The 16688-nt window shown below is 37.1% G+C and overlaps 1 protein-coding gene across 7 annotated transcripts; it reads left to right on the top strand.

Moving 5' to 3' along the window:
• Positions 1 to 2247: 2247 nt before the first annotated feature.
• Positions 2248 to 16587, top strand: LOC137959079 (inactive poly [ADP-ribose] polymerase RCD1-like). Of its 7 annotated transcripts, none has more exons than XM_068806371.1 (8): positions 2248 to 2472; positions 3440 to 4393; positions 5125 to 5366; positions 5461 to 5525; positions 6041 to 6154; positions 6257 to 6352; positions 10556 to 10631; positions 10833 to 12707. In XM_068806371.1, the coding sequence occupies exons 2-8, from the start codon at positions 3441 to 3443 to the stop codon at positions 10895 to 10897; spliced, it is 1611 nt and encodes a 536-aa protein (XP_068662472.1). In that variant the 5' UTR covers positions 2248 to 2472; position 3440; the 3' UTR covers positions 10898 to 12707. The 7 variants fall into 7 exon arrangements, 4 of the variants coding, with proteins under 4 accessions (XP_068662472.1, XP_068662473.1, XP_068662469.1 ...); XM_068806372.1 differs by having other exon boundaries at positions 3437 to 4393; XR_011114040.1 differs by lacking the exons at positions 2248 to 2472; positions 10556 to 10631; positions 10833 to 12707 and adding exons at positions 13198 to 13236; positions 13936 to 14042; positions 16364 to 16587 and having other exon boundaries at positions 3237 to 4393.
• Positions 16588 to 16688: the final 101 nt, after the last annotated feature.

The following is a 16688-nucleotide window of genomic DNA, read 5'->3' as shown; positions in this document are numbered from 1 at the left end:
GGGAAGAAGGACTGAGAGCTTCTGATTGATAAAAAGAACGCTCTGGGTTAATGATGTGAAGTATGATCATCTCCCTGTGCATCGTCCTTCGCAAGATAGCGGAGAGGTTCAGTATAATCCAGTTTACATAACTGAAAACGGGAGTTTTTCAACTTGATCTCTGAACAGTAAGTCCAGTAACCCAGAAACCAGTTCTTACAAAAAGAATAAACCAAAGGGGTGAAACCAAACGCAGAGAAAACGTGCATGGAGCTTTATGTAGTGACAGCCAAATAAGTGAAAGAATCAACCGCAGAAGACAGGGAAGACGAGAGATGGGAGAAAGGGTATCTGCGAAAAGGGCGCTCAGAAGTTCTGAAGCGGGATGGTTACTGGTTGGGGATGAAGCCACGTGACTGATAAGTTCACGTGAAAGAGAGAAGGAGAGATGGATTGATGAAGGGGAAGGAGGGACTCGAGACTGGATATCTTTTTGTTTAAATTCTCAATCGAGATCCTCCTTTGATCATTTTATTCTTTCACGAGAGAAGATAAGGGATGGGAGTATCTTCGTCTACATTGGGGATAAATAATTCAATGCAGTAGTATTCATGCTTGCTTTTGTCTTACTAGTTGACCACAAATTAGTGCCCTTTTTCTTCCTCATGAACAAATAGTAAACTCCCCTTCTATCCCACCTGTTTTTATTTCAGTAGTTTGGTACTGAGGAAGGGACCATAAAAACAAGATACCTTCCCCCTTCCCCTCATCAATGAAACACAAGAGGAGGGGAGGAGATGGCTCTTCTCCTCTGCATAGAGGGGATGATAAATTTGAATGAATGACTCTTTGTTTGGGCCTGGTAGTAGTGCACCCTAGAGAAAGTGAAAGTGAAAATGCATTTACTTTCATCATCCTCTCTTTCGACCCTCTCGGCTTCCCAACCCTCGTCTCTCTCTCCTGGCCTCTCTCGCTCTCTCGGCTCCTCTCTCAACGTCTCAGTTATTTTCTTCTTTTTAACTCTCACCGTTTGAACCCTCTTTGAATCCTATTCCTCTTTTTGTTTAAATAAATTATTTAATCATGACTTTAAAAGTACTAACCTAAATACCCTCTATCAGAGTTTTTTTTATTTGTTATAATTAATTAAAATAATATTTATATTTTACTTCGTAATTATATTATTAATCTATACCACACTAAAACCTATCTTATGTTATTAATTAAAAATAACATATTTATTTATTATATTTATTATTGCTAATACTATATTAAATTACTAATTTAAGAGCGATAATTAAGATATTGTTAAAGTTAAAATTTGATCAAGTATCTAGACAATAAAAGTAAATATTTTTGTTTGAGTATTCTATATTTTATAATTAATTAAATTAATAATTTACTTTCAACTCATAATTATTATATTAATTTAGGCTAAACTATAGTCTATCTTAATTTATTAATAAAATGCCCTACTTAATTATTTATTATGTCAATATATTTTAACATTAAATGAAATTACTTATTATAAAATTAACCATGTTGTTTAGGTTCATTATTTTTTTAGTATATTATAAAAAAATATCTCATTTCCCTATTTTCATTATATTTTTCATTATAGCACTAACACAAGAAAAAAAAAACAAGGTAGAGTGTTTGACTCATGTCTCAATCAAGTTGACTCATATTTGGCCGGATAGGGGTCAGATGAGAGTTAACTCGGTCCTTTTATTTTAAAAGTTAAGTTTTCTCCTATTGACACCAAATCTAAGGTCAAGTTAGCTCGAGTCCGATCTGACTCTTTTATTTTAAAAGTTAAGTTTTCTCCTATTGACACCAAATCTAAGGTCAAGTTAGCTCGAGTCCGATCTGACTCTGATTATTCAACTCAGGTTTCCTGGTGCGGGAGTGAGAACACCATAATTTACCCCAAGCTGATTTTCCTCGTCCCAACCAGGACGATTCGCGTGTCAAATGGGCCCGTCGCAGAACCCATGCTTTACGCATCTTTGCTACTTTGCTTGCCGCCTTCGGCCAACGTTATCCATCCACTCTACAGCTTATTCGTAATAAATTGCAATAACCGATACAGATCAGCATCCTTTTCGAATAGCGCAATCGTAGACGTCCATTCCATTCGACACTTCCGCTCATCAAACCCAACGGCTCCACAGCCAGACACGTGTTGCGGGGCCCTGAGCAAGCATGTGCCAGCTCTCCAGTTCCCTCGACTACTGTTCACGAGTAAAGAAGATCCAGCAAAGCGTGATGCTGGAAATCTCGAATCTCAGGCTTCTCAGTTGATGTTCCGACGTCGTTTTGTTACATTTGTCGATTTTTCACCGATTTTCAGGTGTTTGGGCGGTTGTGCAGATTCCATGGGTTACAGTTCATCCTTTATGATGCTGGCTTCAGCGTTACAGAATCATAGACCACCGCCGAGGACCCTGCCCTAGGGAAATTTCTGGCTGTTCTATCCCCTTGCTATTGGAGGTTGTGCCATTGATTTTCACTTGTTTGTTTGCTTTTTCTTTTTCTGTTTGTTTTGATTTGGGAGAGGGGATCGTAGGCTACGAAGGTGTGTTGCCTCGTTCCTTCCCTGATTCTTTTGTTTCATATTGCATATCTCATGTGTTTGTTTACGTGAAATGGACATCTCATCCATTCTAAGTCGTGTTCTGGTGCTATCTGTGCCTGTTCTTTTTCTATTCCACTTTTTAAGTTTCTGATACGGGTGTTCTCGACTATAAGTGCATGGACGACTTTTTTTTTGTAATTAGGTCACTGACTCGTTATTTTTTTTTGCTTATTCCAGATTTAATCTCTACTTTTTTGCTATTTTTTTTATTTTTTATTAATATGCCTCAGAAATCTTGTCGCTGCTATTATACGTTTTGAACCTAGCAGTTTTCTTCCACTTTCAGTAGTGTTTCATCGATGCTGATTTACTTCAACCCTTCGAATAAGAGCATCCACTCGCAATCATGTACTTCGTCTGACAATCTTTTTGTAATGTATGACCGAGTATTACATTTAGGGTTTCCTTTTTCTCCTTAAATCGACGTAGATAGTTTATTAGCTCTACCTGTGTTATGAACATATAGCTTTTTCCGTGCATTGTCATAAATATCTCATTGGTCTTTCTCATTAGTTATATGTTTCGTTTCTTTCACTTTTTTTTTTTTTTTACATGAATGACTTTGATGTTCAATCGGGTACTTCGTTTAGCTTCTCAACATTACACTTGCTGAAGTTAGGCTTTCTCGAGCTGTGGCAAGTGAAAATCGTTCTTTCTCTTTATTTTTATCTTTGCTGTACCTTATTGGATATCTGCTGCTCTTCATGCGGTGTTTTGTACTTTTTGTTTTCTCATTGGATATCTATTGGCATGTATGTGGTGGAGCTGGAAAGTCTGTATATATATGTATTTTCTGTCACTAAGGCTTCTGTTGCACAGCAGTATGGAAAACGTAAACTTGAGCAGGATATCTGGCTCCAAACGTAAACTAGAAATCCAATCTAGCACGGGCCAACGAGCTAAGTTTGCTTATGCCAGTATAAAAAACCAGGAGCTAGTCTCTGCAAGATGGAATGTTGCAGAAAATTGTTCCAATTTTTCAAAGAGCATGTTGCCCCGGAGAGTAATGTTTTATTCTGACAAAGAATGGAAAGATTTTCCTGAGGATATGATCCCTTTGGTGGTTGATGCATTTAAGTCTAAAAGATCAGCTGTCGACGTGGCAATTGCAAGTAATAGCTTCCTTGTGGATTTTCTGCGCATGACTCTGTTTAATTTGGAAACTGGGACCCAACAATCTGTGGCATGGATCGATCAATCTGACAAGTGTTTCTTTCCTAAATACTGTTTTGACATTGATAATATGCCACGTGATAATGATGACACTGAGATGAAGCTCGAAATTGATATCAGTGTTGAAGATTCGTCAGAGCCCAAAAACCGTAACAAGATTGGGCGGGATTCTGAAGCAAATGAAGTGATTGCCGAAAATGGGGTGCCATGTTTGGATGCATCTCCAAATACCTTTGGTTTTGATTCGGTAGTTGACAGTTTGGTTGCCAAAGTGGAAGTGGGTTCCAAAGACTATCTCACTGTCCAGAATACTTTCTTAAGAGGGTTTGGTGAATCCCTTAAATCCGATAACATAATTTCAATATACCGATACATGCCTACGGGCTGCTCAGCACTGGCCCGCTCGCAGTCATTTGAAAAACAAATAGAGATAACAAAGACGTACCGTGGAGATGCCAATGTACGGTTGGCATGGCATGGTTCATCTGGCAAGTCCATAGGTGGAATTTTACGTTATGGTTTTGGGATGGACAGGAGGCCATTAAATGGTGTGGCTTATGGGACTGGCATTTATTTTTCCCCCGAGGATTGCTCTCATGTCAGGTGCTCTTATTGTATTTTCCTTTTTTATTTTGTTTTAAATTCTATCGTAGGATCCTATAATACCTCAGGTGTTTTGAAGTTATGTCAAGTAGTATATGTGGGAGCATTAAAGAGTGCCAATTCAAGACATGAATTCCACTCTGGGTCTCGCTGTTTCGGCAATTCTACCCCTCTTGATTTGTCAGTTTGATACTCTAAATCTAAGGACAATGCCAGACGATAAGGAAAACTGGACTGTTGATAGTTGTTTGCTTGTCATGTCTTTGCTGGAACCAGCAATATTTTGCTTCAACTCTAAACTGCCTTGTTGCTTCAATATGCTGCATCCTTCTTAGCTTACTCCAGACGGACTGCTCTTTTTTTTGGTATGCATTCCATCAGACAACAATTCTCTAAATATATGGCCCCATATAGCATGTTCTAGTGTGTGAAGATTTTCGGCTCAGATGAAATGTCTCAGTAGCCAATTGTAGCTTCATGGTTATTTTAAAGAAATCTTCCAGATGTCTTGTCTACACCAAGTCTTCCATGTAAGCTTTTGATATGTTATATTTTTCAAATGTTTTTCAATGTTAATGTTCTCAATGAGCATTGCGTGAGATCTCTTTCATGAGGATACCAGATGCCCGAGTAGTTGAATAATGACTGTATCACCTCTTGCAGTGTAGTTCTGTTTCCTACACCTCTCTATGGAGAAACATAATTTATATTTTCTTTGTTCCTAACTGCAGTGCAAAAGATTCTGATGTTGACGAAAATGGAATGCAACACATGATGTTGTGCCAAGTTATCATGGGGTGCATGGAACTGGTCCAACCAGGATCGAAACAATTCCACCCCAGCAGTGAGAAGTTTGATTCTGGAGTAGATAATCTTCAGAATCCCAAGCATTATGTTGTTTGGAGTACACATATGAACACCCATATACACCCTGAGTATGTTGTAGCGTTTAAGCTTCCTCCTCCTGTCCGAGGTAACTTTCGAGTTAAAAAAAACTGCAAATTACTTAGTTTTTCTTGGTTCGAGAAAAGGTATATTTTGTCCTAATGCATATATTTCTTCCACAGAGCAACTTGTAGGGCCAAAACTGAATGTAATGAAATTTGTTGACAATAAAAGCAGATGCCTACAGGTAATGTATATGAAGTGGTAGAAGCTGAATTGTATTTTTGAGTGAGTTTCCAGAGTTCAATAAGTGTAGCTAATTAGCTCTGGAATTGAGCAGTTTGTGGCTTGGCAAGTTAGGGTCCTTTTCCTATGTAAAGTTCAACTTTGAAATTCAGCTTTGCTTTCTTTCTTGGTATTCTTCTGCTCTAGCCTCCACAGGTAGCTTCTGTGCCTTTATCTGAATGTTAGGAATAGGAAGGTTCTGTGCCTTTATCAGAATGCTAATCATTTAGCTGATGCTCAGGCTAAATTAGGCGTCTCTCTCCAACACCTTGTTGTGGAGGGAGGCCCTGTTTAGCAAGGTATTGTAATCTTCATCTTTTTTTATTTTTTTTTATTTTTTTATTTTTTTAATTTTGTTTTAATAAAGCTTATACATCTTCTTTCAAAAAAAAAGGAAGCTGACTTCAACCTTTTGTGGCCTAATTAATATTGGGATTTTAATTGCTTTATTCTTATTTAGTTTCCTAATATGTGTAGGTTAAACCGCCTACTTCACCTTGGATGCCTATTCCAATGATTTTCGATGCTATCCAAAACAACATATCTTCTCAAGCTAAAGATGCACTTGACCGCCACTACAATGATTTTGAGGTGTCTTTTGTTTTTGTTTTTATGAAATGCAGTTGGCCTTTTGGTATATTATCTTTTCGTTCTTGCCGGTAGTATTAACACACGTTTTGAATTATTTGTCAGAGTAAATTGATAACTAGGGTGGAGTTTGTTAGGCAGTTGAGATTGATTGTTGGCGACAAGCTGTTGAGGTCTACTCTGACAAGATTTCACTGCAAGGTAGGATGCATTCACTTGCTTACTCTTTAACTTTGGTTATTTCAGACAAAGGAAACAGAAAGGCAATATCAATTGTAAGCATCCTCAATGGTAGTTAACATATTCCCAGATGTGTGCATCGGAGCCTTTTGGATTTAATAGTACCTGTATGATCCAAATTCATCAGAGGCTTTTATTGTTTTATGTAATTGATAACAAACTGGGGACACTCTGGGAAGGTCATGACAATCCTGACTTTGTCCCTAATCCTTCCACAATAGACTCTGTGAAGTAGCCACCTGGCAAGCTTAGGGGCCATTCTTTCCAACATTGGCAAGGTTAAATGTATAATCAACTTAATATTGTGAGCAATTCACATTTTGAAGACTTCTGTAATGTGTTATAGTGATTTTGATTGAAAAACCTAAATGCATCTTATTGATTTATGTTCATGATAGACCGTGGGCCGGTATGTACTTTTATAGGAGCTATTTATTTGTTGTTAGATATTTAGTTTCCTTATACGATTCTTCTGAATCTTTGAATGGAATCAGTCTATCAAATTTGATTTAGTCACATACAGAGGGTCTAACATATTTAAGGAGACGTGTCTTTTCTATGCAACAATAAGTACCTTTTAAAATATTTTGGACGTGTTTTGATTTGATATATGTTTGGGTAGATTAGATGGTTATATGGTAAATGTGAAGTTTTGTTATCAATTGATTTATTTTTTATTTCATTCTCAAAAAATTATTTTATTTATTTATGAAAAGACGTGCTGCTCTTGAGTTTGTATCCTTTCTTTTTGGTCATCTTTAGGAGATATGAGTCTTCAAAAAAATTTGTATTCTATTCCTTTTGCTTTCTTTAACGAAAGAAGATCTACTGGCACTTTATTGTTTGGTGAAGGGACAACTATGATGAATTTCCTTAATTTTCTTTTTGCATTGTCAAAATGTTTTTAGAAAAATCTTTGTTTGTTTGTGTAAGTCTCTTTGGTTTTTATGAAACATTGTTTCAATAAATTTCTGTGATATGTATCACTTACATGGGCACTAAAGGAATTAAAGTATATTTCTAGGAATAAACCATGGTTCTCATGCAACTCAGAGCTTTGCGGTGCTTATCGTTATTCTGTTACAAGTGGTTTCTCTTCTTTCCCGAATGTCCATTCACTTAGAATAGAAAGTCCTCAGATAACAATGACATTGATTCATATGAGTTGATGTCTTTCAAGCTTGTGTTGACTGTGGGACCAGCATATTAGCTGTAGGAGCCACTCTCGTGTATTTCATCGTTCATCCAACCTTATTAGGTAGATTGTAAAGGATTCAGTAATCCAAATTGGATTTCATCCCCTGGTGCAAGTAACATGAGGAAAAAAAGTGGTTTTTTATTTTTAAATGATCTCAGACATTATGTCAGTCTTCTTACTCACATTTTACATTGTTTGTGGAGATATCTTTTTCTTTAAACTATCAAAGGATGATGAACTCTTAGTTTGTTATTTCATGGAAAGGGGGAAAGACTGTGATTGATGCTTGTTTATGTTGAACATTTTGTATTAAGGATCAGTTTCTGGATGTTTCAGAACTCAAGTTTTTTTCTCTTTTGGTCCCTCAAGCAAGTCACAGAAGGTTGGCAAAGTTAATCTGAAGTACACTGGATTAAATTATTTATTTATTTTTTATCTAGATAATGAAATTTGTTTTACACAATGAGAAGAATCGCATTCACAACAAGGTGTTGAAAGGAGACACCACTCCTAGTTGGGAATCCACAGTGCTATTGACCAATCAATTTTATCCAGAATCACAAAACCTTTGCAGGGTAGGGCTTCCATAAACCCAGCAAATGATTACTGGTGAATTGCCCTCAACTTGGAGGGGAAAAGAGTGCCCTCTGGCTATAATATGGTGGATGCCCTGAAAGAGAGCCTTTCCATCTGCCTCAGTTGTCACATTAATCGAAAGGAGTGGAACAGATACATGGGACAATACCATCAGAATTTTGAAGAGAAATTTTGAAATGACAAGCTAGAATTGGTTATTTGTGGTGTATGACCATAGTTCATAAAATGTTTTATGTATCTTAAACTGCAGTCCGACACTATAGCTGATAGGACACCATGTTGGCCAGAGTCGTTTGAGGAGTAAGAGGTCATAGGGAGAGTAGACAAGATAAAGCAGTATGATTTGTTTTTGTTTTCACAATTTTTTTAGCATGTTTAACATTGTCCTAGTAAGCAAAATGAGACTTGCTGTGTATGCATCTATTGGTAAAGAGCATATTGAGTGGTTAAAGTCCTATGTTAAGCAATAGGCCTCTTCTGTGGCTAATCATTTGGGTATGGAACCAATCTCAATTCAGTAGTGATATCGGAGTAGGATGTGTGTGTGGGCAGAAGGCTAGTTTGTAATCCCCAAGTTATTTGTGTGTTGTAGGTTCCATGAAGTGGGAGTTTGTGTGTTATTTGCTCCATTGAGAATTTGTGCTCACGTCTCAAAGTCTGCTATGTGTAAGCTTAAACGTGAGGGAGAGCATTAAGTCGGAACAATTCCCACATTGAGAAATCTTAAAAATGTTAATGGTTTATAAGGTCAAGCCTTATGACTTGTTAGTCATTTTGAGATGGAATGGGCTCAATCTAAGGGCCCTAATTGACATCACAAGTATATCATTGAGAACAGGCTATTTTCAAACACCCTTTACTTCTAGGAGCGTCTTGGTCTTGCAATCATATCTATTCTTGATCATGTTCCTGCCATCGTTACTGGTTAGAACATTTATAATACTTGACGTCTTCTGCTGTCTTATGTTTATAATAAATACAAGAGAAGATCTTTCTCATTGAGTTGATGTTAACGTTGTTGGACATGCACATTACATGCTTAATTTTAAGGTGGAGACAATTTTTTTTTTAATTTGTTTAAAAGCAGTGAGTATTTTTCTATTTATGTAGCACTCCTCCGCCTGAAAAGGCAAATATCTATTTATTGTTTCAACAATTTTTTTTTGTTGTTTTTTTGTTTTTTTGTGTGAAAGCAATAAGAAATAAAATTCAGTGAGAGACCTCAAATGTGAGCGTGAAATACATGAAAAAGTACAAAGGGGGAAGGTACAAAACATAAAAATATCTACAAAGGCAACGAGGAATAAAAGAAATGACAATAATAGTGGGAGTGAGCTGATGATAGCGAGATGCTGGCAAGAAGCTCTTTCACTCACATATGAGTCTACAACACTTTTTTTTTTGGATGAAGGAGTCCGCAACACTGTTAGGAATGTGCCGCCAAATGATAAATTGTTTGCAGATGTCCTTGATCTCATAAAAATACCTCAAATATCTTCCTGGTGGAGTTTTCTTCTTTGAGGCCCAGGAAATGACAACAGTGGAGTGTCTCTCTAATATAAGAGGGGAGGAGAACCTCTGAGAAAAAAAATCTAAGGTCCAGCAGGAGTGCCCAGAACTCGGCTACTGTTCCGACAAATGTCTAAAAGGAGCAGAGAAGTCAATTGTTTAATTTTTGTAAGTAGTAAGAATTTGTTATTTAAAGTGTTTTGGAAATTTCACTTAAAACGATGATTTTTTTGTGAAAAATAAACAAAATTCTTGTTCCAAAAAAAAAAAGACCCAAGTTTCACTTGTCTTCCTTATGTCCTGAGTGAATTGATTTCTCTTTTGCTATTCATTGCAATGAAAGTCTCTATCTTGGTCCTTTTTTGTTGGATATCCTGTGCTTTTTATCAGTTATTGTGGCTGGGGAACTAAAGCTTATGTAGATTCTCAAAGATGAACTATGAGATGTCCATTTACTTAATGTCTAGCATTGTAGTGTATTTTATAAACGTTTTTGGTAATGACTGATTCTGTTGATTGCTTTCATGGGTATCAAGATTAAATTATTTACCTACTGAAGCACCAAGCGGAAAAAAAAAATTCTAAACTATTAGCTATCCTATATTACTTGGATTTTTTTTCCTGCAGAAATGCCCAGGAAATATTTCCTGTTCTGTTTACCTGTTATCTATATTTGGTGGGAACCAATTCCTTTGGGTTCTAAGTTATTTTCTAGGGTTTCAGGAATCCAAAATATTTTGCATGCTTAACAGTATGGTAAAAGTTAACAGCGCAGAAAAAATTTCTTTATTATCTTCCTGGTTAAAATCTCAACCATTTTTATGCGTTCAACAACTCACAGCTGTGGACTACTTCTACAGATATGCGACACCAAGCATGATCACCTTAGATTCTTGGGGCAGTACTCTTGGCAGTTCCTTAGTGGGCTTTTTCAAGGTACTAGCTCTGGCCCATGACTAGCTATTTTGGGCCTTCAGAAAATTCTTGCCCAATACATAAAGAAAAGATATTTTGATTTGGGCTTCTAACTCCTGGAAACAGGAGGCCTGGTCCAAGCTAAAGTGGGTGAAATGTTGGAATGGATAATGCTCAAGTAGTGTTATCTGACAAAAATTTCTTCTGCCTGAGATCATGAAGGACTGTTCTCCATGGTTGCTACAAATAGTCGACGGGGGATCAATATAAATAGCCATATTATCTGAAAATGGCGCCTATCTGAAAATGGCGCCTATTGGTTAATGAGTGTCACCTGCTGAAGTCCACTTGGAAGATTCTAGAGCTGCTTTTCAGTCGCATTTGAGCTTCACTTTTGAGTTTACTGTTGAAGATAAGTGCTTATTTTGCCCTTCATCGTTTTATTAACAGGTAATGATATTACATGGATATACATATATATTTTTTGTTGGCAAAAGCCTTTGATGAAAACATATGATTTGGTCCATTTGGGAGTGTTAAGTCCACACCTATGTGCCTCCCATACTTCAGCATATCAAGGGTATAACATAGATTTAAGATCCTGCTATATTCTTTTTTTGGATTTTTTTATCCATTATTAGTGGCAATTTTTATAATAATGCTTATGCTGCCAAAGATATTTTTGTTATTGTAACCTTACAAAACTATACATAGTTTATGGAGGGTCTCACAATTTGTTTGCATCTTTTTCATCAGCTAGCGTTATATTCATTTGTTAGGCTATTCTTAGTTAGACGTAACTATAGTTGGCCATCATAATATTCACTGTTCTTTTGCCTTCTGCTCTTTTGTTTTCTTTTTGTGTGGAGAATGCTCGAAATTTTATTCCTAGCCCCAAGGCAATAGAACAAAAGTTGGGGTAGGAGGAAGCTTATAATGAGAGATTAGAGGGACACCCGTAACTTGCTAATGAGTCTGCCAATTGATTGACATTGATCCATCCTGAAGCAATGTTTATGATTTCACGAAAAGCTTGTCAATGTCTCCAAGGAGGATCCATCACTTTGGAACACCAACTAATCACCTAGCTTGAGTTGCCTTCAATCCATATCTGCCTACCAATGGAGTTCTTGAAAATAACCCCTGTTGAAGACTCTGAATTCTGCTATGGTGGGGTCAGCGATACCAAGCGGGCGTGAATAGGAAGCAATAGCGATGCTTTCTTGGGTTTCGAAAACACTGCCAAACTGTTTGGAGCTTGGACTCCCAAAAGCAAAGCCATCAAAGTTCAGTTAGTTTGATGACACCTGGAGGAGGGGGCACCCATTCAGTGACCAGATTTTTCTGAGAAACATAGCTGAGCAATCAACCTCCAATTACTCCTGAGGATACCGCCATTGAGGCTTTGAAACTCCTTCCAACTGCTAATCCAAGCAAAATGGATCAGTAGTACCTACAATAACCCTTCCTGCATGCTGCATTTGCTGTTAAAGTGGAGGCTGTTTCTTTCCATTCATATCCCCCAAGATATGTCATCAAGGTAGGTGGAGAACAGAAGTCTACCAATTTTTGGGAGACAAGATTCTGCTCCGAGCTTAAGGAGGTGGGGCAGGCCACAAGGAAACCAGATGCACAGCCCATCTTATTCATGAAATGCATCAAGATATTTCAGGCGATGGGGCAGCGGATCAAACAAATGGCTCACACATTCTTTATCCCTTCTACACAGAGTACATGTTGTGTCATCTTTCCAGCCATCCATGGTTTCCTTTGTTCCCTTTCCTTATTGGATTCCAGAACAGGCATACCTCAACAAGGAGACTGTTCACTTAAAAAATGTTGAAACAGTGAAAATCTTCCCAGAGTAATGGATCAACCAACTGGATATGACAACAAAATGTGCGGTTCATTAGAAGGAATTCCATGAAATGGATACGTATAGCATGACACTGGAGTGAACAGAAAAACAATGGAAGAACCTGTGGATATCAGCAAAACAACAATTTCTGTTTGCCAAGGAAATTGACTTGTGGTAAAGACAAGATAGACTTCTACCAGGAATCTTTTTCTATTTTTTATTAAATATGGGGAAAAGGAAAGACTCAAAGTTTGTTACTTTTGTTCAATTCTGAAATTTCTTATTTGATGCAGATTTGCAGCGAATTTAAAAAAAAAAAAGGATTTGTAGCATCATTCTAGTAAATACAGATTGAGATCATAGAAGTGATACTTGCATTTTTTGTCTTATGTCTTTTATTTTGATTGGTTTCCAAAGTATCATCCTAGTGTCTTCGTGGGATGCCTTAGGTGTTATGCGAGCTCTGTACTCCAAAGCTCCTTGAATTACTGAAGCACTTCTGCTTTCTTTGTTCTACCTTGTATGTTCTACTGCTTCCCTCCTCTTCTCTGTCTCTCTCTTATATCTTGTATGCTCTACTGTATGTTGTACTGCTTCTCCTCTTCTCTGTCTTTCTCTCTTAAAGTTTATTTTGTATATTCTTTTAACTTTTGCCTTTCTGAGTGTGTTCTTGATAATTGGCTGCTACTGACTTGCAATTTATAATATTATGGTTTTTATGGCGAATAGAACAATTGTCTGGTGTCTGTTGGAGCTTTGATCATCAAGGTACTGTTTGTGTCATCATAGGAAACTCACTTTCCCTTTGACCAATTTTTTTAATTAGAAAGTTTTCCTATTGGATAAAGAATTCTTGTTGACTGCATATTTTGCATTTGTTCCATCTAAATTTATTTTTGTTCTATCTTTTCTTATTAAAGCCATAGGAAAATCAATTCTCCCTTCCCTTTTTATCTTTCTGGGTTGGACAACAGGAATTCCTATCCCCTAAAACTGGCTCAAATATCCAAATTTTTTGGTCGAAGGAAAATTTTCTTTGTACTTTTCCTATTATTTCCTATTGGCAAACACAGCCTATGTATGGGGCGTTTTCTCTGATCAGCTTTTAGCTGCCTGCAATTCTTTTAGAGTCTCACTATAGAAGGGATGTATCTTTGTTTTCATTCCCTTTGTGCTTTTATTGTTTGATGGACGCCTCAGACCAATTTGTATTCACATGTTGCTTGCCCAATAACATGCTGTAGCTAGAATATCTGGTTTCAGAATTTTTTGGTTAAAATTTTCAAGTCTTTATTTGAGATATTCCATATTTCGTTTGTTGGTGTTCTCATTTTAAACACATTTGTCCTCTTATATTTCTAAATGCTTGTGTAAGTGAAATTTTATATTTATACCAGATACCGTAGAGGCATCTTTTTACTTAGTTGATATTTGATGTTGCTGCCTCTTATCGTTGGTGCTGCACAGGAGAAAACAACTGATTGTCTGGAGCATACAGAGTAGTGGTTTTTCCCGTTGACAATTGTTTCTGGGGTGGTATGACCTTGGTTTCCTTTTGGAGCATATGTAGACAGGTATGTTTGCATTATAATCTATGTTTTCTTTATGAAAGATGATGATAAAATGACAATGGTTGTTATCTTTTCACATCCTCTGTGTTAATGTGATGGACATTTAAACTGTGGATTACACTGGAAAAGAGTTAGTGCCAGATATAGCATGAACCTTTAATTTAATTTTTTGAATGATGATTTTATTAAATAGAAGAAAACAAAACAAGGTAGGAGTGCCAAAAGGAGCCATCGGACAAACAGACATTGAAAGCTAAAAGTTCAGTGTGCTCTTCAACTAGTTGTTGATGAAAGCACCCTCCATAGTCAAAGACTCTACTATCTGATCAGCAGATCTGAGCATGTGATTTCCAAGAGATGTGGAGAGACTGCTGTATCTAAGGTTCAATCAAAGTACTGCTCTAATCTCCAGAGATGATTTGGTGCATTCCTTATCTAATCATTGACCAAATTAGGATCTCCTTCAACCACCAATAGCCCCTTAAAGTGTTCCTTATAAAGCCTGAGACCTTGGAGCATAGCCATGACCTCAGCCTCCAACGAGTTCTTGTGAAGAGAACCTTGTTCTCAGCCTATGAGCTAGATGTTCACTTTGGTTCAAGTAGTGCAATATCTTACCTTTTATCCCGAAAATTTCAGTTTCGACCAACTGCTTATCTCTTTGCTACCTATTAGAGCAATGAATTTCCGTCCCTCTCCAATGGTGGTGGCTGGCAAAATTGCTTGGCTATGATTATGAGATTGTGTACTAGGAAGAACTAAAAATTCTGGAGTCAACACCCTGTCTAGAAGGCATTTCTTGTCTCTCTTTGGTTTTTGACTTAATGTGATGCTATTGCAAGACATCAAGGACATGTAAAGGGGACAATGAGGAAGGTTCAAAAGCTGGTTGAGAAAATTTGTAGCCAACCAAAACAGCCACTCCAAACACCATTGGTGTAGGTCGCTTCTCCTGTAAAAGAACTGAATAGTAGGTACCTAAAGTTGTAACAGTAATACAAGCTTCATTGACCAAGCTGCATCATTGACCAACTGCAAGTTACAAAAGGTTCCTCCAAATGTATGGGTGCGTCAAAGTCACTTTCTGGCCAAGAAAAAAGGGTGGCATCAAGAAGCTTGTGGATGAATGTGATATTCCTCCTGTGTCGTAAAGTATAAAAGGGGAGCAGGGCCGACAGCCCCCCTATTCCCTGCATTGTTGAGAGAATAGCTTTCACTCTTTTTGTTATGTGATGGTGGGGCTCCTCCATTGGTGCCAAAAGAGATGGGAGGGGGTGGTCACTTCCCCTCCTCTCTTTGTATATTGCATGGGGGAATTTCCTTGGCATGACAAATGACCTAGTTGACCGGTTCATTTTTTGAACTAGTAAACCTTTCTTTGTCAATCCGTTTTAACACATTTTTAGATCTCGAAATGTTTTGACCAGGAGGAGAGACCGTCTCTGGCTTATGAAGTTAGATTGGTAGGTCGATGGCTTATGAAGTTTGGTAGAAACCTTCCCACGCCAGTGGATGAGATTGAAAGGTCTGGTACTCTAGCTCCTAGGGAAAGTTTTTTTTTTTTTTTTTTTTTTTTTACAATTATGGATCAACTGGTGGTCAACACAAGTAGACTTGGGTTCAACAGGATCTGATCCACCTTTCATGATTGGATATTATAACATTGGTTTAAATATTACATATATGCCTACGTCTAAATTTCCAATGCTTACGCACAACCATGATATCACAAAGCAGCTCGTGAAAGTTCTGCCTGTTAACACTAAAAATTTTATTTATTAAAGTTTTTTTTAAAGATATTAAACATTTCGACATCATAATAATTGTGATACTCCAATTTTTATACTATGTAGACTTGTGAGTAATTCAATGTGTCTCTGAATAAAGTAATTTGGTACCAAAAGGTTATATGAGATAACCCAGTGTTGCTTGCTCCGGTTTTAAAATCTCTAGTGTTGGTCCTTACAGATTAACTCATATGCATCCATGTAAAATAGAAATAGTTTTGTTATTTTTATGTCTTCTCAATTAATAGATTTAAAACCGATGTTTGGATAGGCATTATTTGAAGACCCAACAGGGTCTAAATGTTGCAATTAAAGTAGGATAGGTTTCTATTTTGACTGGGGGTTTGTGGGAAATTGCCTCAAATTAGTTTAATGCGGTACATATTGTAAAACATTTTTTTTTTTTTTTTATGATCTATAGACTCATACAGCATCATGGCGTTTCATACTTTTACCAGGAAGACTTTGGTACTGAATTCTTATAGGATTGATGGCAGCTTGATTTTTCTGAGCATTTATGGCTTCGTATATGAGCAGGTGAAAGCAATCAATGGGAAGGCCGCCCTACTATTCCAGTCTGTAGCGAACCTGTTGCTTATTAATTTGAAGTATGACTTTTGAATTGAATTCTAAAGTTTGAATTGTTTGTGGTGAAAATAGCTAGATTGTTGTAAATGCAATCAGTCTTGCTGATAGAGGAATGTGAATATGTCCGTCTGTCGACTATCTTTTACTCTTGCTGCAATTGAGGAAATTTCATAGACCTAGTCTTATAATTGATTCCTCTAGGGTGACCGTCTTGGTACGTTTCGAGCATGTGGTTATCATCAACTGATAGTAACCATTGTATTTAAAGTAGTCA

This window comes from Aristolochia californica, unplaced genomic scaffold, assembly GCF_029961685.1.
Source record: "Aristolochia californica isolate CCGP_79_NKW_82.1479 unplaced genomic scaffold, dmAriCali1.0.hap1 SCAF_3, whole genome shotgun sequence".
Lineage (NCBI taxonomy): Eukaryota > Viridiplantae > Streptophyta > Magnoliopsida > Piperales > Aristolochiaceae > Aristolochia > Aristolochia californica.
This window is presented reverse-complemented; position numbering and strand designations above follow the sequence as displayed.